Source organism: Berghia stephanieae, chromosome 10 (genome assembly GCF_034508935.2).
Source record: "Berghia stephanieae isolate SIO BIC M18660-M18661 chromosome 10, UCSD_Bste_1.3, whole genome shotgun sequence".
Classification (NCBI taxonomy): Eukaryota; Metazoa; Mollusca; class Gastropoda; order Nudibranchia; family Aeolidiidae; genus Berghia; species Berghia stephanieae.
Genome location: NC_088369.1, coordinates 38,406,292 through 38,431,291, shown reverse-complemented (window position 1 = coordinate 38,431,291; position 25,000 = coordinate 38,406,292). Strand labels below are relative to the sequence as shown.

At 40.3% G+C, this 25,000-nt stretch overlaps 2 protein-coding genes across 2 annotated transcripts in view; one reads left to right on the top strand and one right to left on the bottom strand.

Moving 5' to 3' along the window:
• Positions 1-25,000, bottom strand: part of LOC144981101 (uncharacterized) — an 860,429-nt gene that overhangs the window by 606,730 nt on the left and 228,699 nt on the right. The gene's annotated exons all lie outside the window — the stretch shown is intronic.
• Positions 1-25,000, top strand: part of LOC144981089 (uncharacterized) — a 232,338-nt gene that overhangs the window by 82,436 nt on the left and 124,902 nt on the right. Inside the window, exon 3 of the mRNA XM_078929213.1 lies at positions 4,172-25,000. This exon is cut by the window's right edge and continues 680 nt beyond it. Coding sequence (XP_078785339.1) covers positions 5,038-25,000 — 19,963 coding nt within the window. The 5' untranslated portion in view covers positions 4,172-5,037. The remainder of the gene's footprint in view (positions 1-4,171) is intronic.

The window sequence follows — 25,000 nt, the reverse complement described above, 5'->3', positions numbered from 1 at the left end:
GGCAATGTCGTGAGCTTCTTAGCCAAGCGCATACTATCTATAATGATTATATTATTATTATAAAAACTTGAGAGCAGGGGGTCCCGATAGCTCAGTTGGTAGAGCACTCGCTTCACAATAAAAGGGACCGAGTTCAATTACTGGTGTAGTCGAGATTTTTTCTGACCCCCCTGTCCACCCAGCAGTGATAGGGTACCTGGGTCTATTAGATATGGCAGAAAGTCATTTGCGATAGACTAGCGTCCTATCAAAAGGGTAGCAAGCAAATGCTATTCCGAAATAAAAGGAGATAAAAATGATGTCTTTTAGGTTCAAGCTGTTTTGCAAAATTTGATGATGTATTGTGGGTTGATGGATAATGGGCAGAAATGTTTTGCTTTTCCTTAAAGATGGCAGCAGCAGCCTCTAAAGGTGCTCATACTACTATGTTATGACGATCGACCCAATCCGCAAATTCTTTCTTTACCGCACTCGTGCACCGTCGTAAACCCGCCCGGAAGCTTCGTCGCAACACACCGTTCAACTAGATGCTCTGCGGTTTCGGGTTCGTTCCCACATCGGGTACATGTTGGACAAGTGGAAAGTCCCACGAGAACGATTGCTGGGAGTGTACGTTGAAGGAAAGAAGTGGGACCACCCGTGTCTTCCCCTACTGGGCCGGATCTTCGATTCACAGTTAAAAGACGTGACCGTCGGTCAGTATGTTCTTGCGCCGGTATGAAAGTCCCACTGATAAGCGATTAGCCAGCAGGTCTCGAACGCCGATTGGCATACCACCAGTTCTCCTGTTATGGTGGAGATAATATATAGATATCTATAGATAGTTCGAAGATGACGTCACTCAGGTCTTATTTTTTTTTGCCATCCCTGTTTTAGTAATACTCACTGAACTGCATTAACCCGATGTAAACGTTCATGGATACAGACAGTTTTGTGTGTTGGGCGTTATACTTCCGATGGCAATGTTTATAGTTCTTAGACCATATACTATACGGTTTTAGAATAATAAGTTTGAAACAGGAACGTTATAGACAGACACCCGTAGATCAACACCGTACCATTGTCTATACTTGACAATAATTGTATCTTGCATCATCATCATCAAGTGCCAGGCCTGTTCAGACATGCGATCATGTCTCTCCACCAATCTGCTCAGATCTCATATCGTCGATCCTGTTCTCCTCACAATCCATCTCAATTGTCTTGCATACTACTTAGCAAATACTCTGCACACATTATTAATTGTCCTACATGACTCATGTGTGAATAAGTACCCTTATTAAATACGCTCATGAAGCATGGTAAATCGGTGGAAATGCTCTACTGTATACATATTGAATTCTGGCCTACCTCGCGCCTCAATGAAGTATTGCAAGATCCACGATTTATAGGTTTGACTATAGATATGTGTTACGTATTATTCCTGTGTCAGCTTCTAAACCACTCCAATTTTATACCAAAGTTTATATTTTTAAACAAATCAAAATAAAAGAAAAACAAACAAGAAACAAAAACAAGAACAACAAAATCAACATCAACAACAACAACAACAAAAACTCCAGAAAAAAAAAACAAAACAAAAAAACAACAACAAAAAACAAAACAGACAAGGGTTTATTTCTTTTATATTTTATGGAACGAATTTATCTCCCTCATACTCTCTCTCTCTCTCTCTCTCTCTCTCTGTCTCTCTCTCTCTGTATCTCACTCCCTCACTATCTCTGTCTCTCTCACTATCTCCCATTCTCTCTCTCACTCTCTCTGTTTCTCTCCCTCTCTCATTGTCTCTCATCCACTCAGTCACTCTCGCTCACATTCACTCACTCACTCTCTCACACTCTTTCACACACTCTTTCTCTCTCTCTCTCTCTCTCTCTCTCTCGGTCTCTCTTACCTTCACTATCTCTCAATCTCACTCACTCACTCACTCACTCACTCTCTCTCACTCACTCTCTTTCACTCTGTCACTCTACCACCCCTCCCCCCCCCCACTCTCTCTCTCTCTCTCGCTCTCTCTCTCTCTCTCTCATTTCCTATAGATAGAATGAAGTTGACGTCATTCTGGTCTTTGTTATTGTTTTTTTGTTTTGTTTTGTATTTTGCCATTCGCGTTTATGAGCAATTCTCACTAAACTATATTAACCAGACTGTAAACGTTTAAGTTACACATGGTTTTGTGTGTTGGTCCGTTATAATTCCGGATGGCAATGTTGTGAGGTTCTTAGCCAAGCGCATACTATCCATATATTCTCTATCATAGACAACTCTTCCACTGTTTTTCCTTCAAGCGATTTCCAGTCCCTGGCTTGGCACATGGGATAAACAATTCACTTATCGGCTCATCGGCCTTATCTATTATCACATTGTTGTACTTTCTTTCAATCTCTCTCTCTCTCTCTCTCTCTCTCTCTCTCTCTCTTTCTCTCTCTCTCTCTCTTTTTTTTTTAATATTTTTTTTTGGTTTTACTTTCTCTCTTTCTCTCTCTTTCTTTCTTTCTCTCTCCTCTCTCTCTCTCTCTCTCTCTCTCTCTCTCTCTCTCTTTCTCTCTTTCTCTTTCTCTCCTCAATATCTGAGCACAGGTAATAAACAAACCACTATCGTTTTATAGCCTTGATCTATTAACAAATTGCTCGTCTGCTACAAAATGCCTTGTCTCATTTTGGCAGGAAAAGAAAGACAAAAAAAAAAAAAATAATAATAAGCAACTCCCCTCCCCCATCCCATAAACAAAAAAAAAACAACTTTAAATCAAAACAAAAACAACCCGAAAAACCCCAAACTATAACAAAAAAACTAACAAAAAACAAACAAACAAAAAACAAAACAAAAACAAAACAAAAACAAACAAACCAAAAACAAAACAAAACAAAACAAAACAAAACAAAACAAAACAAAACAATCAAATATACAAAGATAAAACAAAACCAAAATTATCAATTTTTTTTGGCTTTGTTGCAGCGCAGTATCCACTAAAATTTTCTCAATGCGCTTTACAAAGTGTCAATGACAATTGTCATCAAAGGGGAAACCCAAAACGTCCATAACATCACAACATTTTTCTTTAGGGATTAAATTGATTTAGTCTAATATTCGTTTAATTAAATATATTCCATTATTTTTAAAAATGTAATTTACTTCCTCGAGTTTCAAACAGCAATATAGCCTGACACTGGCCAAAAAAATGACGTCAAAATGCCAGTCTTTGGCCACAAAAGAAAACAAATCGTGAGTTGTATTCAATAGTTCAACCAATGGAATAACTTGTTTCCTTGAGCACTACTAACGACAACTCTCTAGACGCTACACAAACCTAAAAAATGACGTCAAACTGCTGGCTATATGTTAACGATGGCGCAATCTCCACTAAACGTGCTCAAAACGCTTTCCAAGGATTCCCTGACCAACAGCAACACCGCGTAACGAGACATGACGCCTCTTAGGCGATGTTATTATTTTTTTTCCCGAGAGAGAGACAACTATGTTCACGGTAAAGGTACTGATTTTACACATAAGTACGGTGAGAGAATGTGAGTAAAGAACCTTTTTCAGGGACTCAACTATGTGCCGAGCGAGGCTCGAACCCAGGACCTTCCGATCCGAAAGCGAGTGTCATATCTCTAGACCACATAACCGCACTAGCACAGCATTAAACGTTCATATTCGTTTGAAGTTAAAAGCTTTGTCGTAAAGATAGTATGCGCTTGGCTAAGAAGCTTAACATTGCCATCCGGAAGTAAAATGGACCAACACACAAAACTGTGTGTATGCATGAACGTTTACAGTCAGGTTAATACAGTTCAGTGAGCATTACTCCTAAACGCGGATGGCAAAAAACAATAACAAAGACCTGAGTGACGTCATCTTCGAACTATCTATAGATGAGAAAAAAAGGCGATTTATTATTGATTTTACTTATTTGATTTGTTGATGAAAATATATTCTTGTATGAGTTATATTGGCAATTGCCTAAAATAAACGTTTTATGAACCTATCAATGTGCTGCATTACAAACATCCATGTTTATATAATGAAGTAATAGCATTGTGCCTCAACCTTTTTGTTTAAATATCTTTCTAATTTTTCTATTCAATTTTTTTTTTCGAGAAAGAAAAAAAAAATCCACCTATATCTTCTTTCTATCTAATTTTTATTTCTTTCTATTTTTTCCAGAAAAACATATCTGCCAGAACAGCCAAAAACTCTACCAGCCAGGTCGGTTCGCTCGAGTTGGGAATAAAATGAAAAATGCACGTGAATGCAATGAATAATATTATTACCTGCACGCACCTGAGCCAGCAGATGATGTACTCACGAACATACAAAAGGTAGGGAAGTGGAATACCTGCAGCAGACAGCAGCAGAAGCAACGGTGGATCTTTGAAAATAATTTTTTTTTACCGGATTGGGTTATTGGTCGGTTTCATAAAGGAAAGAAATTTATCAACCAAACATCAAGAATATGAAAATAAAAGAAACGTTTTAAAATTGATTACAAAGGATTTTAAAAGATGAAAGTTAATTATTACCTTTGTTTAACCGGATGTATGAGATGAGTTACACAACTTGAGAGACTAATGGCAATGATATGATGAAAAGAAATTAATCATCAAAAAAACAATTAAAATGCCATCAAAAGAACGGTTATTAGATATTGTATCATTTGGTGTATCGAACAGGCCATGTGGTGAGTTACCCCAGCATGAAGGAAACATGGAAGATCAATAAGAATATAATCAATTTATTGTAATAATTTAGATATTCGGAGGAGGTACAATTAACAAGAATCATGAATGTTGTGAGAATAAAGGACTGGTCCAATTACATCGCCTTGTGTGAAGACTATTATTTAAAAAAGGAGAGTATTAAATACATATAAAGATCTCGAGGACAAATACATCGGTATTTCTATTATGTGAACACAAGGTCTCAAGTTTCTGAAAGAAAGAGGCTATCAAAACTGTAAGTGCCAAATCCCAATCTAAAACTTGCCCTGTTATTCGGTTTTGGTTACAAAAGTAAATAAACACTTTGAAATTATGACGACAAATACAGGGAAAAATGGAAAAACATCGATTACTCTTGGCAAAGATGACAACAACAAAAATACTAGTTCAGTCTCAAGGGCAAATGAGTCCAGGTCTCCTAGGGGAATCCTGGGTAAGGAGACCACGGAGTCGAAGGGCAAATATTTGAGATCTCATCTTGTAGAGGGGGCTAAAATTGCTGAGCAGCATGGTCAGCAGAGCCCATATCCGAAGGAAAAACGTAGTGGGAGTGTGACAAGCTTGGGATCTCAGTCGTCCCCAAGAACTAGCCGAAAAGAAACCACAAAGAGCAGCAAATCATTGGGTGGGTCAAAGATACGACCCGTTGCAAATAATGCCAATGTGATGTCGGTATCCACCAGTTCTGGGACAGGGGATAAGCTGAAAAAAGATTCTACAAAAACATGCTCGCATTGGGAAAAATTGAGGAGCGGTCTTACAAAAAAGACTTTGGTGCATAAAGTTGGTGCTTCTGCTTCTGAACAAACTTCCAAGAAATCCCCGAGGTCTTCCAAAGCCGTTAGTCATCACCATTCTCAAACAACTGCTGTTTCATCGTCATTATCGTCATCGGGGTCTTCCATAGCGTCAGCAACTTCAGTAAAATTTTCAACAACGTCACCCCAGTTTGCTGCCTCATCAAAATCATTACAGTCATCATCACTGTTGCCATCTGCCCAATCATCCCCAAAAAAGTCATCAACAGCAGAATTATCATCATGTAAATCAACGATGAAACCACATTCATCTAATTTAGTCTCGAATCCATCTGATTCAAAGCGGTCCACCCCTCGTGCTGTCAAAGAAAAGTCGCATAGAACTCCCCCAGAAGCAATATCACAATCTTCGGAAAATGTTATTGTTTCCCGGGATAGCTTATTAAACCTTAGAAACACTGATATAGGTTCTGCCGAGGATGGCGCAATGAATATAGCAATAGAGGAATCAATTTCTACACCCCTAAGTCTTTCATCATTGAAAACCACACCATCATTATTTAATCCATTGGCATCGTCATCATCAACGCAATCCTCTTCTGTGCTTTCTGACAATTCAACAAAGAGCACAACATCCAGAGAAGCTACACCACCTTTACGCACAGCGTCCATTATACCAAGACCTACGTCATCTTTATCTGTATCATCATCGTCGTCATCGTCGTCATCATCATTTGCAACAACAAGTAAACCAACAAAAAAGTCAAATCTTTATTCACAACAAACCGATATCAACAAACCTGACCACAACACCAATTCATCTCAACAGAAATTCAAAACAAAACCTATTATTACCGAAAATTCTACAAGCCCGCCCTCAAAATCGAACCCTGACCTTTTAGAACAAAAACAACTCATATCAAAATCAAAAACTCATATTTCATCGCCTCACCCAACCCCAACAAAAACCAAAACAAATACAGCAACAACAAACTCATCCTCATCGCCATTACCATCAAAGAAAACATTATCAACGCAAAGATCAACAGCAGCAGCAGCAGCAACATCCACAAAAACTGCAACATCAGCATCAACCTCACCATCGCCAAAAAAGAAAATTACACCACCCCAACAAACATCATCCACGGTATCATCACCATCTTCAAAAAGGAGAACAACGTCAACATCAGCACCTCAGTACAGCAACAAAAACGCGTCCAGATCCTCAAACCGCTCTCCGTCCTTCATCCCTTTACCTTCCTCGTTATCTTTATCTAGTCAGAAATCATCAACAAACTCTAAATCACTGGGACACGATACACCTCTACGATCTTCCCACAAATCAGGAGGAACTTCCCTAAACAAAACGTCTTCATGGACGTCTTCAAAACGTCCCAACGACGAACCCAACAAACGACGTAACAGTAGCCGTCCAGAAAAGAAGACGACTTCCGCTGACAACTCAACAATAACGCATGCGCAAGTGACGAAACAAAACACTAGCGATAACAATTCCAAAATTGTCGAAGAAGGGAAACAACCCAATGATATTTCTTCATTGATTAAGTCAGATCGTGAGAGTCGGTCTTTGATCAGGACATCAACGGAAGATAATCGAGAAGCGGTAGAGACGAGCATTAAACGCCCTAGAAAAACATCAAGTGAGAACAAAGATGTGGATATTATAAATAAAACACTTGACGACATGAGCTGTGATATTGACAGGAAACCAAATAAGTCCAACCATGTTGCTGTAAACCCAAAAGATAACAGTTCAAACACATTTAAAGATTCTGACGACTTTATTGAAGCTAACACAGATGAGAGAGGACAAGCTAATGAAGCTACGCCTTCTCCTCCCATTACAACTATGGCGTGTAATTTTGATTCAAATTTGGATATCGTGGCGTTTCCAACAACAACAACAACAATAACTACTACAACTACAGACTTGAAAACTCACCAATTTGATTCTGAGGAAGGGGAGGGAACCGATTATATTATTTTGAAAAGAAGCGCCAAAAATGTTGACAGGTTTGTTGTGAACGGTGGTGGTGGTAGTGGTGGTAGTGGTGATGATAACTGTGGTGGTGGTAGTGGTGATGATAACTGTGGTGGTGGTAGTGGTGGTAGTGGTGATGATAACGGTGGTGGTGGTAGTGGTGGTGGTGATGATGATAACGGCGGTAATGGTAGTTTCACGTGTGGTAGAGATTTTGATGGTTATTCAGATAGAGACGGTGAGAGAATAATGATTCGAAATAACAATGAGAAAGGTGGAGATGGTAAATACCAGCAGGTCAAAAGCCTCATCAGCGAAAGTGTTATAAGTGAGGGAGGAGTAATAAGTGGCAGTGGAGGTGATGGTGGAAAGGTCAGAGTTGAAACATGTGATGACCTTCATAACGTCACATTGTCAAGTATCCGAGTAACGGCAAAAACAACAACAACAGCAGTGGAGGAAAATGAGTCATTTATAAATAACGTGTCCAGCGGTTCAAATTTGAATTCAAAGTTACAGACCGCGGGAAGGAGAAGGACTGTTGGTAAGAGTTATGAAAATATGGAGTTTGGAACGTTTTTGGTTAACGATGAAACAAATATTAGAATTCCTCGTGAAGTTGAAGATAAGACTTTCATGAATTATTCAAATCCGGAATCGGAAAAAGAAATGGAAATAAAAATAACAAAAGTACATGACAAAAATAGATTTGAATCTGTTCACGAAACAAGTAATAAAATTGCCGACGCATCTTCTAAAAATTTGATAAGCGATAATTCCTGTGATATGAAGGTTAAAGTTCAAAGTGTATCAGAAAGAAAAGAGAGTTTAGACTGCGATAAAAATAATACCCAGGGTCAAGGCACATTATCATGTGATAGCGCGGAATTTGAAAAGGGTAGCCGTAAAATTGGCAAACTGGAAGCAGGTGAAAAAAACATTCGTGTTAAAGTGAAAGAGGAGTCGATGAGTCAGAATAATAATAAGAATAACCAAGGCAGGTCGCCGACCCTGGGGAGCAGCAGAAAGACAGGTGTAAAACCCGTCGGATCAAAATCGTTTAGAATGACGGAGGATAAGAATAGCGGTGGTAAAGTAATAGCCGGTGGGGTTATTTCAACGAGTGGACATGGAGAGGGGAAAGGAAGACGGGGAGGAGTCGGAGGAGCAGGAGGAGGAGGAGGAGGAGGAGGTAGAGGGAGAAAAGAGAGCGGATCTGGAATTCCGAGCCGAATGTCGTTCGGATTTCGAAGAGGCTCCGCCACTTCCTCTACGTCATCAGCTACCTCTGACGTCATATCCGTTTGTTCAACTAGAGAGAGTTCAGTAGAAAGTCACGTTAGTGGGGAGAGATCGCGTGATGCTACGAGGAAATCGTCACTTCCCAACACGTGTTATAAGACCACATCAAAGACACTGGTTAAAAGAGCTTCCAGTACACGGAAGGAAACGGATTCTGACAAAACAAATAAAGTAGTAGATTTATCACCTAAACAAAACGCCAGGAGTTTGAGAAAATCCTCTGGAAACTCAACAACAACAATAAACCAAACATTGAAATCATCAATAACTTCTGCTGTGCCTCACAAAAACAAGATGGAGATTGTCTCAAAGAATGGCAGCGACGATACAGGATTAAATGATAATTCTGAAGACACAGAGATGTTTAAATGTGAATCCACTCGACTTCAAGACGCGAAAACAAACCTTTCTAGAAGTGATTGTAAAATCACGCCAGGTCCGGATCATGTAAACAAAAACCAAGTTGGTAAAAGCGGAAATGGTGATTTAAATTGTACTTCAACGATAGAGAGGTCAACGAATAAACAAAAACAAGAGGATAAGTCAAAGTTACTATCAGTGTCAACCACAAAATCGAAATTATCAAGAGAGAAAGCAAAATCTGGTGACAAACGCATAACAAATCATAAGGCTGATGATGCTGATGGTATGAAGGAAAAGAAAAATTTTGATAAAAATTTGGAATTTGGAAAATTACTTCCTAAAACAAAACAATCTACCAAAGAAAAAACAGCTGGGGACGATAGCCTGAAAAAACAAAATGCGCATAGAAATGGTGGTCGTTATGGTGTTGGGTTTGGAGAGAGTGTTACTCGTGTCAGTGGTACTCACAGTTCGACGAAGTTGCGTCGAGGGAGTTGTGGTAGTAGTAGGGGGAGTGAAAAGGTCTCGGCGCCGCCACTGCGCGCGTTCACTACAACTACAACATCACCTTCTGTTTTGGGTTCTAAGATGAAGGTAAACAAGGAAGGTGAGAGAAGTGGGAAGAAGATTAAGAGATCAGAGGTGATGGATACGGATGAGGTGGTGAGGAAGGGGAAGGGGAGTGGGAGGAGAGTGGGGGAGGAGGAGGAAGAAAATTCTTTGAAAGAGGTGAAAAAGTTGAGAGAGTTGAAAGGAATGGAATATATGAAAACGAATGATGATGATGATGGTGGTGGTGGGGGTGGTGAGCAGAAGGGTGGGTTTAGTGTACATATTGGAATTGTAAGGGATTTATTGTATAAAGGTGGATACCAATTAAATGATGATGATGATGAGGAGGAGGAGGAGGAGAAAGAGGAGGAGGAGGAGAAAGAGGAGGAGGAGGACGACGACGACGACTACCACAAAGAAGAGAATGAAAAGACCGATCAGAATATTAATGAAGAGGATGGAAATGATAACCAAGTTGAAGATGATGAAGAAGAGACCAAGGAAGGAGAGATTCTAACAAGTTTGCCTTTGGAAGATGAAGACAAACTGTCGTTGAGCTATGAACATTTTTCAAAAAGCGATTCTTCGTCAGCTCATACAGTATTGCACTCACGTAAAGGTAAATTTACATCGGATTTTGATTATAAAATGTCGGCTTCTTTCCCTCCGGTGTCTTCATTTAGCTGCTCAAGTGATCACGATGGCCTCCGTAATAATGATAATTATGATGATGATGATGATGATGATGATGATGATGATGATGATGATGATGATGATGATACTGGTGATGATGATAGTGCGCTCTTACTGTCGATTTCTCAGGCTTCCTCTCACGTGCGCTACCATTCCAATAGTAAAGAAAACAAACAAAATGAACGCGGCACGCACCGAGGAGGATGTGAGACTGCACTCACGCACTCGTTGTCTTCTTATGACGACGATGATAAAAATAGCGTCTATCGTTGCTGCCATTCGTCTTTGTCTGAGGGAGATGAGTTATCAGGTGCTGATAAACAAAACAAAGTGGACAAAAATAATATTGATATCAGTGATAATAATAGTAAGTTTTTTGATGATGGTAATGGTGATAAGGAAGGGACACAACTCGGCAAAGCTTTCGCTTCATACCAAGGTATTTACCCAGAAGAACTAAACACATACCCAAACCAACCCACCAACCTCGTCCCTCACCCTTCTCTATCCGTGACGGCGAAAAGAGAGATTGAAGTAGCCGATACGAATAGTAGATCAAGGGCGAAAAACCATGCATTATATTTTGAATTTGAAAACGGTGAGCGAGTTACCCCGCTTTGCGCGAATTACTCACCCCGAGATTGTGACATGGGGGAAGATCAGCGGCGGCTGGGATTACAGCGGTGGGAGGGGGAGGTGGAGGAGGAGCAGGAGGAGGAGGCGGAGAAGAAGAAGAAGAAGGATGGGGAAAGGAGGGGAGAGATTAGGAACGAAATTGAGTTTGGATGTAAAATCGAAAACTTAAAAGTGCCGCCTGTGGCTTCTGACAACGTTAACAGTGTTAAATTATGGACAGGAGATAAAGAGTACAATCAAGAAACTGAAGATCATAAAAATGATAATAGAAATTCTGATGGAATGGAGAGCGGAAAGAGTAGAATAAGTGAAATAAGGAAAGAAGATGGAAAAGAAATAACAACAGCGACAATAACAACAAGAGGCGAGTGTGAGATTGAGAATGATAGATCACGGGTGAGGGAGCAGGAAAGCATTAAGGGTTTAGGTTGTTTGGGTGAGATAGCAGTGGGAGCGACAGCTAGTGAAACAAACACACAAAAGAATGGATTGGATATTATGAGAAAAACAGAGAGTTATAAAAGAATACACAGTTGTAGTGGTGGCAAAAGCAGTAGTAGAAGTAAAACAGATTCCAGTGTGAGTTCGGAGTCGAATGAAGTCGTTGTTTTACAAACTTGTGAAGTTGGTGAAGAAGTTAAAGGAGAGGGTGATAGTTTTGGTGAAAGAGGGGTTGGGGAAGGAGGAGGAGTGCAGGGAGGAGGAAGAGGAGAAGTAGGAAATATGAGGAGGATTAGAGTAAATCTGTGCGAGGTAGATGAGGTAAAGGAGGACAACGATAATGGAAATGGTGTGCTGGGTTCTGAAACCCGACCTGTGTTATTTTCATCGAATTCACTGGACTGTGTCGATAAGAAAGGCCGTGTCAATGATGATAATGATGATAGTAATAATAATAATAATGATAATGATAATTACTGCAATGTTGCAGCCACAGCAGTTCCAGTTGACGGGAGAGGTGGGGGTATACGAAGTAAGAACGGGAGGAGGGGGAGGGGGAGCGGTAGTGTTGATATCACGGCAAATGAGTCTGGAACCGTGCTAGAATCGTCTGGTTATCGCTGCCGTGTTGATGCAGTCGGGCCGTCTGTGTTGACTACTACTGACATACTCACTAAACCGCATACAAAACGTAGACAGAACGAAAACTGCGATAAAAACAATGTATGTGACTATGAAAATAATAATGATGATGATGATGATATGTGTAATGAAAGCCGCATAAAAAGTGTGAGTAGTGTTCGTGGTGATAACTTCAATATGGAGAGTATACAGTGTGTAATTTCTGAGAATTTCAATGGAATAGATAATAAAGAATCGTCTCAACAGCTGACTGGTGATAACAAAGAGGATAATAATTTCCCCGATGATGGCAATGCTAATAATACTGCCTTCGATGATGCGAGTCAAAATACGAAGATAAGTGTCGTGGATAATGATGACAGTGATGATAATAACGATAATATTGATGATGATGATGATGATGATGATAATGATGATAGATCTGATGGTCGTGGAGATTTAGTAACCAAAGGATATGATATTCGTGATTATGATAACGTGATAATTAAGGAGATGAATGAAAATGATAACAATAAAAGCTATGATAATACATCAAAATCCTGTGATTCTGTGAATAACACAAATACATCGAGTAGGGAGTCAAACTTTTTGAACGGCCCCGTTAATTTATCAAGCTCTTCAAAGGAAATGAATTCAAACCCTTGTTCGTCGGAGTGTTTGTCATCTTGCATTGTAAATAATAATTCCTCTGAGGATCTGCACCAATCGGACGCGGATTCTGTTGGTGGAAGTTCAAACTACTTGAATGACAATAAAGAGACGATGCTTTGTTCTCCAAAAGGTACTGTAAATTCTGACACATCTGAGGACGTGCAATATTATTCTAACTTGGTTTCTAAGTCCGATAATCATGATGCTCTGAGTTCAACAAACTCAATACTGGATGGAACAGCAGAAAATAATTCAAGCAGAAGAGTAGCCGGTTATGAGACAAAGGGAGGTAACAATGAAGTCGTGAACGCTAATAACACCAAGAATTCCTCGAAAGAGTTTGCAAGAACAGTGTTGGTAAATAGTGATGGGAATTCAGTAGGCCAAAGGTGTGCTCAAGATGGAAGTAATAGTATAGGGAATGGTGTGTATTCCGACCAGTATGAAGGTAACAAAAAGACTAAATCTACTTGTTTTGACTTACAAAGTCTGGAAAACAAAGAAAACAACGCTCATGATTTCGGCAAGAAAGAAATTGTAACAGCTTATCGTAGTAAAAATATCAATAGTCATGCTTATTCATATTCTTTGTGCGATAGCTGTGCCATTCACAGTAACGATGGGAAGACTCCTGTTGTCAAAGATTCGGTGAGGGAGGGTGGAAAAGGTTTGGGATGTTATGACTATGAGATCAACAACGAAGAAAAAAATGAAATGTATGAAGATGGTAGCAAGTGCCGCCGTTCCCAGGGAACAGATGTGGAGAATGTAATTAATAGGAATGACTCATATTTGGTTAATAGTGACAAATCAACCTCTGACCAGCTGAATTCTAATAATAACTCGGCTGGTAAGTTAAGCACAAAAGTATCTGGTATGATTGAAGATTTCACTGAAGTGACAGCAAATGATCATCATGAAGACAAGAGAAAACTGGCCATTTTACGTGAAACAAAGTTGGACAAATCCAATATAACAGAGTGTGGTCAAAATATCCATGATTCTGATTTTGGCCATGTGATTAATCATTGTCAGTTAGACAAGTATGAGGTAACCAAAACCAATTACCATGGCCAAATTAGAATTAAGGATGATGATGATGATGATGATGATGATGATGATGATGATGATGATGATGAGGGTTGTGGTGGTGGCGGCTATCTTAATGATGATTCTGTAGAGAAAGGTAGAGAGTTTATTGACAACTATACCTGCACTGCATCTCAAATTGAGTCTCAAACGAATTCTACAGGTACATGGTTATGCGTCAGTTGTGGGAAAAATTTACCTGTGCCAAAGAATATTATTATTATGAACGTTGAAAGGGCAGCGGGTGTTTCGTGTCTTTCCGAAGGGGAGAGTTCTACCCGTCGACAAGGAGACTTAGATTTGACACTATCAACTTTGCACTCCGGGATGGACGTGATAAGAGAACATCATCAAAGTGGCAACAGTTCGTTGATGGTCGAGAAAGGGGAGGAAAAGGAGAAGAAGCACGAAGAGAAGGAGGAGGAGGAGGAAGAAGAAGAAAGGGTGGAAGATGAGGAGGAGGAGGAAAGGGAGGAGAAGAAAGATGAGAAGAAACTTGAGGATAAGGAGGAGAAAGAGGAGGAGGAGGAGGAAAGGGAGGAGAAGAAAGATGAGAAGAACCTTGAGGAGGAGGAGGAGAAAGAGGAGGGTGAAATGGAAAATGAGTTGGAAATGGATAAAGAGAAGCAGGAGAAGAAAAATGAGGATGGGGAAAAGAGAGAAAAAATAAAGGAGATGAGAGAAAAGAAAAAAGAGGAAAAGATTGAGAGAGAGCAGGAGGTAGTGAAAGAAGGTAAGAGGGAAAATGAGAAAGAGACAAAATGTGAAGAAAAAGAAGAGCATGAAAATAAGAAGGGGAGAGCTAGAGACACGATTGTCTACACTGAGAAGGCAATAAATGAATCGGAGATGAGCGAAGATAAGACAGAGGAAAACGAAATATTAGATAAGGAAAATCGTGAAAAATGCGATAAAGAATTTGGACAAATTTCAAGTCGTTCCAAAATTCCAGACCCCAACTCTTTGACCTCTGACTCTACAACTGCCGTAACCGACTGCATTCCTGATGCTATTACAACGGCACATTTTTCAAATTGTAATGAAACGAGGATAATTTCTAACAGCTCCGAGTTACGTTATAATGACTCCGACAACACAGAGGTTACACAAGAACAACAACATGCAGATACAAATTGCTTCCTTCATTCTACAGAGGGTAATACAACTACGGTGGAGAAGATGGAGATAGAAAAGGCTACAATGTCTAAAAATAACGAAGCTTCTTTCAATGAAATTTCCTTTGATAAACAACCGGATTTAAGTGGAGAAGATGTGCATCGTGGTGATGCTGGTGATAGTGTGGAATATAAAAAGCAGGATGGAGATAAGAGATATGTAGAAAGGAAAGATAATAAACTTGATGATGATAAAGAAGAAGAAGAAGAAGAAGAAGAAGAAGAAGAAGAAGAAGAAGAAGAAGAAGAAGAAGAAGAAGAAGAAGAAGAAGAAGAAGAAAGGGTCAGACCCTCTTCAAGCAACATGAACGAAGAGGAATCATTTAGCAATAAAACCAATCGTGTAAAAGAGAGTGGTTGTAAAATTGATTCATCCGTTACAGTGATGGATGATGGTGACTCGGTGAATGAAAGTCTGTTGTATCACACCGCCAACGAAAGCCGTCTGGAAATGAATAATATAGATGATGATGAAGACGTCAACGATGACGACGATAACAGCCTTGGTGAAGAGGCAAACATGGACAGGCGCGGGTCCCTGACTGAATATAGAGACGATGAAGATGGAGTGGAAGAGGAAGGAGATGATAGTGATGATGATGATGAAATAACCACAACAACCACCACCGTCATAAAAGTGTTTGACAACCAGAGACCGGAAGTGCATCAGCAAGGTGTTGGGAAATGTTTGACTACTAGTATAAGCTACGGTGAATTCGTTGATATCTCATCAGACACTAGCTCCGAAACGAGTTTTCAGTCAGCCACTTCAGACGTTGGTCGAAAGAGTGAAGATGGTGATAATGATGATGATGAAGAAGATGATGATGATGATGATAACACTACTACTCTTTCTGATGATAACGTGTTATTTTTTGATGATAAGTTTGAAACGCCGAGAAGTGCAGGCGAAGGATTGGCCAGGTTCATTTCGTCAGAATCTCTCGTTCTTGATAGTGGAAGTAACTGTAGTGATAGTGGCGGCGGTGGCGTAGATAATCGCTATGGTGCTAATGTTGAGATGCACCACTTGCAGGCATTCCAAGACACCGTGGTAGGTAGAGGTAGAAGTAGTTGTTGTAGTCGAAGCAGTAACAGTAGCAGAGACCTTATCTGCGATTTTGAATTTGAAGATTGTTTAGAAGAAGGACGAGAGAAGAGAAATCTTCAAGTGATTGATTTTTCTGATGTGGATTTCTTAGATGCTGAGGAGGATTATGATTCGGAGGGCTCCAACGATTTGAAGAATATGTCCTCATATTTTCTCGCACCTTCTTCCACTTCTACACCTAGACACGGTGGGGGTGTTGGTGGTGGTGGTGGTGACCGGGCGTCCTTGAGATATTTCAGATCGTCATGTGATCGTGTGATTTCCTCTCAATCCACCCCGGATAAGAGATTATTTCGTTTGGATTTAAAACCTTCGTCAGCTGTTACAGGCGGTGTTGTACAAAATAGTGGAGGTGAGTCCATTAGTATAGATTTGTCATCGCCTTCGTCTCGACCGTCTGAAATATGTCTCAGAGTTGCTTTGCCGAAAAAAGCGGGCAATTTGAACATAAACAAACTTCCAGGTAGTTGTGATAGTTTGAATAAATCTGTTACCATTGATGCAGGTGCTTCGCATGTCTCTCAATGTAAATCTACGCACCGTTCAGACCAAAATAGTTCATTTTCTGTCCCTGCTAGTCCAACTTACGAATACGGAAGAGCAATAATCTCTAATGGCCACCCTTTACACATATTATCTTCACGTGAGAAACTACACGATACAAAAGACAGTTTATCCACTTCATCATCTCCGCCATCTTTAACATCATCATTTTCATCAAACACCTCATCAAAATCCTCACCCTCTTCCTTAGACTCAAAAACAAACTATCAGACTTCAGGCCCAGAGCGGAGAGCTCGAAGCAAAATAGTGTCACCAAACGGCGTGGGCCGTTCTCTTTCAGTTGAAGCCAGCACGTCACACCGAGATCGGTCGCGTGATCTGGGAAGATGTGGTTCTCCGTCTGTATTCAGGTCATCATTCAGCATCGATGTTGTGTCCAACAGCAAAAAGGCAGCACACGCGACTGACGGCCAGCGAGACAAATTTACAAGAAAAGAAATAAAAGGGCATATTCCACAACTGAAAATAGCACAGAATCAAGATATCAAACAGCGCGAGAGTCGTGAACGTTCATCTTCGCCACGCGCGGGTTCGAAACATCTAGTGAACGCATCACATGTTCGTCCTTGTCGAAATGAGAAAAATTCAAGACATTCCATCCCAAAGCAAATCATTTCTCACCTACCTGATCTCAATGGGCAAAAGCATCAACAAAATAATCAACAAAGCACCAAAATAGCACCCAAAGCACAATTTTCTTCCAAATCATCAGAAGAACTCCCCGGACCAAATATTGGCCCATCACTGTTGAGAAAACCAAAATTCGATCCACAAAATAATTATTCTAACTCTTTAAATACATTAAAAACCCGCACAAGCCATAATATCAAACATTCCGATCATCACGTGACTTCTAAGAGTATCAAAACTAGTGATGGTAATCATAGCAACACACAAGATACCTGTACTTCTTCAGAGGCCTCTACAACAATACCTTGCAAAGAACAAAGTGTAGTTAAGACGATGGGAGCACCTAACGCAAAACAAGTCGAAAATACTGAAGTCAAATCACACACCAACATTGCACAAGCACCAAAGCCAAGACGCATTTCTAATCCAGTGTCTCTGGTACAACAAAGGAAAGAGGCTCTAAGTGTGAAAATGTCGAAATCGGGTGGAAGGGTATCAACAACAGCATCGGTTTTCCAAACAGAGGGCTCGAAATCGTCACCTAGAAAAATTCAAACTAGCATACATAAAGATTTAAAAGATGGCAAACAAAATACAACAAGCCCATCACAAAATCAAAACAAAGGTGCGGTCAGTCAAAATGACAAGGATGTCAATAAATCTTCCTTTCAGACGCCTCCCAACAATATGCCTGTTGGAAAGAAACCCAAGAGCATTGTCATTGAAGCTGACGATAAAATGGATAGTAAACCTGTGGCTATTGATTCTCATGTCACGGTTGCAATACAGGAAAATACAAGACAGCAGAAACTGACTGAAGAACAGAAGTTCAAGAAACAAAATCAATTCAAACAACACCAAGAGCAAAAGCTTCAAAAACAACAGCAACCAAAAGTTCAGCGAGCTCATCAACATAAACCAAAACAACAACAGCAGCATCAACAGCAGCAGCAACAGCAGCGGCAACAGCAACAACTACACAAATCACAACAAGATACATCGCAACATAAAAAATCAAAACAGCAAGAGGATCAAGAACAGGAAAAACAACAGCCACAGACCACAAGCCAGACAAATACCTCTGAAGTCACTGACCCACCAGAGGAATACGCCAGCCCTTTGCCCAGTCTCGTCTCCAGCCTCCAGGAGAGCGGGTACTCATCAGACATACGTACAACAACAGACCCTGAAAGACGTTCCGATTCCCCAAGGAACATTAACGACAATAACTACATCATTACCCAAGATAAAGAATATTTACTTGATAACAACGCCCAGGATTTACCCAGCATTTGTAAGAACACATTACCTGAAAATAACACAGATTATAAAGACAACGAAGACAGAAAGGTGTTGAAAACAGAGTCAAACTTGTTGCAGGAAAATAGTGATGACAATCTAAAGCAAAGTTGCAGCTCTTCAACAGCTGGAGAAAAGATTAACAACCGCATTGTATTACAAAACAACGAAAAAATTGATAACGAAAATGTTTCACATCTTAAAACAAAGGAAACAATTCATAACACGCAAGGTGTTGTTAACAAAGAGAATATTGAGAGTGCAGAACGCACAACTGTTGTCAAAAATGAGGTCAATGGTTTTGAAACTGAAAGTAGCATGGGGTGTGCAATCTCAGAAAGGTTTACCAATGTACATTCGATGTCATGGGAACATAACTCTGACATAACTTTATCAGATAACCATGAAAACGAGACCTATTTTCTGAGTCAAGAAAAAGATGAGAAACTTGTACATGATATTCCATTAGAAAATGACGTGGCGAGTATTATACATGACTCAGTCGGGTGTGTAAGTGTTTTACCTTTGCAGAAAGAGGAGAATGTTGATGGTCGTGATGCAAGGAATGAAATCATGGAGCCTAATGATAAACAAACGAATTGCTTTAATGTCCCAGCACAAGCTGGAGATCGTGAGACTAATGTCTGTAATTATTCTATTATTAGTGCACATACCTCGCCTCATAAAGAACATGGAGGAGAGGAGAGGGGAGAGAATATTACATGCATTACCAAGAATGATTTATTCAAAGACCAAACTAATGGGGAGATAAATATTGAAAATAGTCTCGCCTGTGCGAGTGCTCAACCTGCAATTTACTCACCTACTCGTGAGAGAAAGAGCGTTATTACTGACTCGGAGGGGTCTCAAAGAGATTATGATAAGACTGACATAAGACATTTTAACTCCAGCCGAAAAGATGCTAATGATGGTCTAACATTATCCGGATTTAGCCAGGTAGATGATAGTGTGATAAGCAGGCTGGATCCAGCAAACGTTGGGTTTGATAAGGTTAATATCATAGGCGGGGGAGTTGTAAGCTCTTCTAATGAAATAACTATCATGAATACTGAATCAGAAGCTATAGCTGAAATACCCCGCCAATCTTCCCCTCTGATGATGATGAGTCAGGGCTGTAACAATTTTATCTGCTCATCACCAAATGAAAACAAGTCTAATTTATATAATAACAGAGGGGGGAAAGATGTGGTGTGTATATGCGGTGAGCAGCGAGTTATGGAAATGATGACGGATTCGGTGGTGAGTAGAGACCGTGCAAAAATGCATTCAGGTGAGAATGGTGACGTAATGACACGTGCTGATGTTGGACCATCTCAGGTCAAATCTCTTGTTGAAAGCACCGCAATCGGCCAAGTGTGTAACGGCAGTAGCAGCAGTGCTAATGGCAGTGGTGGTGATGGCGATAGCATCGTGGAACGGACTGAAAATGAAGCTGTAGTCCAAGTGTCTTCCAGTCAAACAACCTCATTACCTCCACATTGTTTAGTTACGTCCCCTTGCATCACAGGGGAAGAGAAGAACTCTTCAAGTGTTGTGATTTGTGATAATAAAAATGCTGAGACCAGGATAATTAGTAATGTCTCTAGTGATTTGGAAAAGTGTGGATCGACTGGAGATCTTCCTTGTGTGGAGTTAAGATTTAAACTTCCGAGAAAGACTGAAAAAGAGGGAAAATTAGTGATTGTGACACCGACGTGTTCAAACGAAAGTTTTCATTCAGAAAGAGTGCAAACTGGATTACAAGAAAATAATTCGGATTCAAAAACTGGAATTTTAACTTTGATTCAAGCTGGAAATGATGATAAAAACAAACATGACAACAACGAAATTAATGGCACTGAAGGTTTTACGAATTTGGTTTCAACAAATCTTGAGCAATCATGTGACAAATTAGAATATGACAATGACATTTCTGATAATGTGAAGAATTCAATAATTGGAAATACAACTGTGGTGGATGGACATTTTGATCCAAGATTTGTCAAAACTGACGCAAATATGGACACGACGACAGATTGCGTTTCCTACAATGGGATTGATTCTGTTACTTCACACAATGACGCGGTGTCTGACGCTAACGATTTGAGGAATGTAGGTGCCTGTCTAGATCCCCATCTCTCAACGTCAGAATCTGGCGTTAAAACCATTAGCCACAGAGATAATGGAAATAAAAAAGACACTGCTAGCTTGATGGCCGGTGCCGATAGATTTACTACAGCTGGCGGTGGAATAATAATGGCGGCGGGGATTAGAAACCACCAGGGTAAAGCAAAACTTTTACCACAGGAGGATGATTGTGAAACGAAACAAAAGGTAGAAGGAAAAAGTGGCGATCGTAATGAGCAACAACCTGTGGGGGAAAATATTTCGAGAAATGTTGATGAGTTTTCGATGACAATAACAGAAAAGGTGATGCAGTGTGAAACTCGGAGTAATTTTCAGAAGAATGTTACGCGATTGTATAAAAGTGAAGACGGCGTTAAATCTGTTACTAGCAAAGAAAAAGTGGTCAAAATTTTTGAACGTGAAAGAGTTTGTAAAAGTTCCAAGTCTCCAATACTATTTAGTAGTGTGGAGAATACTTTGGACAACGAATGTGACTCTTTTTCAACCCATGAGGATATAAAATGTACATTAAACGAGGTAGCAGTGTCGTCCATCACAGAGGAGTATCCAAATGTCATCGGCGAACGTGAAGCCAAAGTAGAAGAACATAATGATGAATCAGAGGAAGAGGAAAAAGCGATGTCAATCAGGGACAAAGTACAGCAAATTGAACGCAGATTATCCAAAGGAGATGGGGCTGAAATATTCAGATCAAAATCACCCAATCCAAACAAACAAGTAAAGGTTTTTAATAGAAGTCCTCTGTTGAGTGGTGATAAAAATGTTTGTCCTTTAGATGAAGAGTTTGCTTCTGATAAAATACTCCAGGTGCCTAAGTCATCGGTAGACAATATTATGGTGAACAATTTGAATGTACCTTACAATGCACCAGGGGAACTTGTGAAAACGGATGTTCGTAGCAATGGTGTAGACTACTCGACACCTATCACAATAAGTGTTGATTCTGTGATGGAAAATGAATTTAAAGATTATGCAGAGTGTCACAGTGGAAGTAGAACTGACGTCACTAATGACGTGAAGAATAAGAATAGTAGTATTAATACTAGTAGTGTTAGTAGTAAAGCTATAGGAAAGTGGAAATCTGCAGTGCAAAAATCCAAGGTGGCCGCCATCAAAGAATCGCTCATGCTCAAGGAGAAGCTAGTTGGGGGTGAAGAAAGCATCTCATCCGTTCTACCACCGCCAGTATCCCCATCACCGCCCCGGAAGTACAAATGGGCCAGGGCAGACGCTGGGATATGGAAGAAAGTCTATCTTGATGAGCTGTCAACAGCAGATCAAATTGGAAGACAAAGAAAAGGCGGGTTATTTGCCAAAAAGACGAAACATAAAGATGATGATCATTATGTCTATGATGATGATGATGATGATGATGATGATGATGATGATAATGATGTGCTCAAAGATGAGTATTTAAGTTTAGATGAGAAGTACGAAAATGGCGATATGTTTCAAAAGACAAAGAAAACAAGTCCCAAGGGAAGTAAATACGTTATTGATAATAGGTCACCAGACACCAACGTGGTCATTTCGGAGAAGAGATGTGATGACCTTAATGAGGACACGACGGGGGATCCGGTGACTCGAACGGGGGTTTCCGGATATACGACCGAAATCCCTCGTAAATCGGCAATTCCCGATGGTGGTGCAAAGGGAGATAATTTGGGGTTGGAAACGGGCACAAAGGATTATGGATTGAAAGATGGCGTGGCGGTGAAAGGGTCTGAAAAGGGGTCAGTGGGTACTGGGGGTGTGGTTAGTCGCGGGGACCGTCTCGTACATCATCGAATGTGTTCCCCTTCAACAACACCCGGAGAACGAGGTCATACAACAGATTTTGAACGGAATAAATACGCCAAGAATTCGAATAAAAATAGCAGTCTTGATTTGAGCAGTATGGATTCATCTCATTCTTCAGCGAACAGAAAAGATGATTTCGCAGATCTTGATTTATATAAAAATTGGCAGTATGATAAGGTCAAAGGTCAGAGAATGGTCGATGACCGTAGTAGACGTAATGATGACGATAGCGGCAATAATGATGACGTAACAGTTTCTCCCAACTCTTCCAAAAATAATATCGATCGCGTTCGCAGACTGGTCGATACCAAGGACGAGTGTTGTAATTGTGTTATAACTACCACTGTCAAAGACCAACAAGGGACTACTGCCCACTCACCCTCCATCCGTCACTCCACATCTTCTCTGTCTTCTTCATCTACTTCTTATTCATCCAAGTCGAAAATAGAAAATGAATCAAATGAACCGTTCGACAAAACGGTCGAGAGACTAATTGAAGAGAAGAATAATAGTAATGAGAAAGAGGTAAATGAAAAACATGAGATGAGAACGGTTGATAGAGATAAGACGACGGACGAAGAAAGAGGTGGAGTGAGTGAGGAGAGGAGTAAGATTGAGAAGGAGGAGGAGGAGAAGGAGAGGGGTGAAGGAGAGCCGGCTCCATCGGCATCCGCCCAAATGCCAGAGCAACAAGTCGCTGTGACAGGAGAGAGGAGTGGAGACAGTCATGATTTGGAATTGAAAGACGGGGGAAAATGTTGTTATGATTATTATTGTCACTGTGACGAAGATTGCGATGATAAGGACGTCGACGATGGTGTTGATAATGACGGTGAAAAGCGTGGCAGTCAACACGGAGATTCGACTATTTTATTGAATTCTGCTCGTCAACGTGGAAATGTTTTGGGTGGTGGTTTGTGTTTCGGTGGAGAAGAAGGCGATGTTTATTCTGTGAACTTGGGAATAAATAAGAATAGAAGTGAAGAAATCCAAGTCGTTTCTGACGATTCGAGTCTTGTTCGTCACGATTCCAACAAGGAATTGAATGCTACTGGAGATGAGTGTGTTGTTTCAGCGAGACATGAAAACAAAACAACACACCCCGTGTCAGCTGTGGAGTCAGATGCGTGTAATTATTCTATCTCAAATTTGAATTCAAACTCAGATCATGTGCAGGGTGATGAAAGGAAGGATAAAATAACTAACGAAGCTATTTTGTGCGGGGAATCGACAGTTTTTCCCTCGTCTAATCCTGAAAATATTACCGAAAGCAAGACCCCGGTGGTGAGAAAGAATATTGATAAGAACGATGGTGTTTTCACACAGAGTTCGGGAGCCACTGTGGAATCTAAAGACGGTGTTTTATGCTGTTATGATAACACCTCTCGAGTTGGAGATAAAAATAGAAATGAGGAGGAGATAACTCCAAAGGATAATGGAAACACATCGCAGCACGATGCGAAAAGTGATTTGATTTGTTTGTCTGGTCTCGAATCGTCAAAAACTAGATTGGGTATTTCCAGAACGATCGATCAGTCTGATAAAGAAGAGGTTGAGAAAGAAAGGGATTTGAGCCCGAACCATGAGTCTTGTCAAAACGTTAGTAGTACCATGCACTCTCCGAAAGGAACGGGTACGAAGCCAGGCACTCGGAAATTCACATGGCCGACGGTTGCTGAAAGTCTGAAACGGTTTCAGAAATCTGTCACATCTCCATCGCTGCCGAGAGGTCACCTGCAGAGGTCAAGAGAGCAGCAGACTCGTAAACCTGAGTGGAAAAAGGCATTTTCTCCACCATCATCATCTCTCGATGATAAATACATAAATAAACCGGAAGCTGAGAAGACATCTCTTGCATCAAGTGATCGTCAACACACTTCCGGTAAAGAAATAGAGTCAGAATCAGAGAAGGCGTGTTATCAAAATAGAGATGAGGCTTTCGAAGTTGACAGTGCGATTTCTCAGTGTGGAGGGAATGGAAATCAAAAACGAAATTCAAAAACTGGGACGGATAATCAAACAGACAAAACATCTGAAATAAACCGAACTCTCGATATAACTAATAATATGGGGACAGTTCAGTCGGATGCCGATGATGTTGGAGTTGGCAAAGAAGTCACTGAACTTGAACCGCAAAAAGAGAAACCAGAATCGTGTACAATTGCCACGACGCTGAATGATGTTATGACAAGTAGTTCTAGCGTAGATGATATTCTGTCTGAAGAAAACAAAGTTGAATCTATACAAGACTCTAAAGCTCTTACCAACATTGAAAGAATAGAACAAGGAAGCCAACCGCCTGATAGTAGAATTCAGACCGTTGTTGAAGATTCGGATCAAAGCTGTCGTTTTTACAACTTAAAAAACGAGCAGTTGGATGCAAATGAAATTTTGAGCCTCACAACAGACTCTTCGGCAT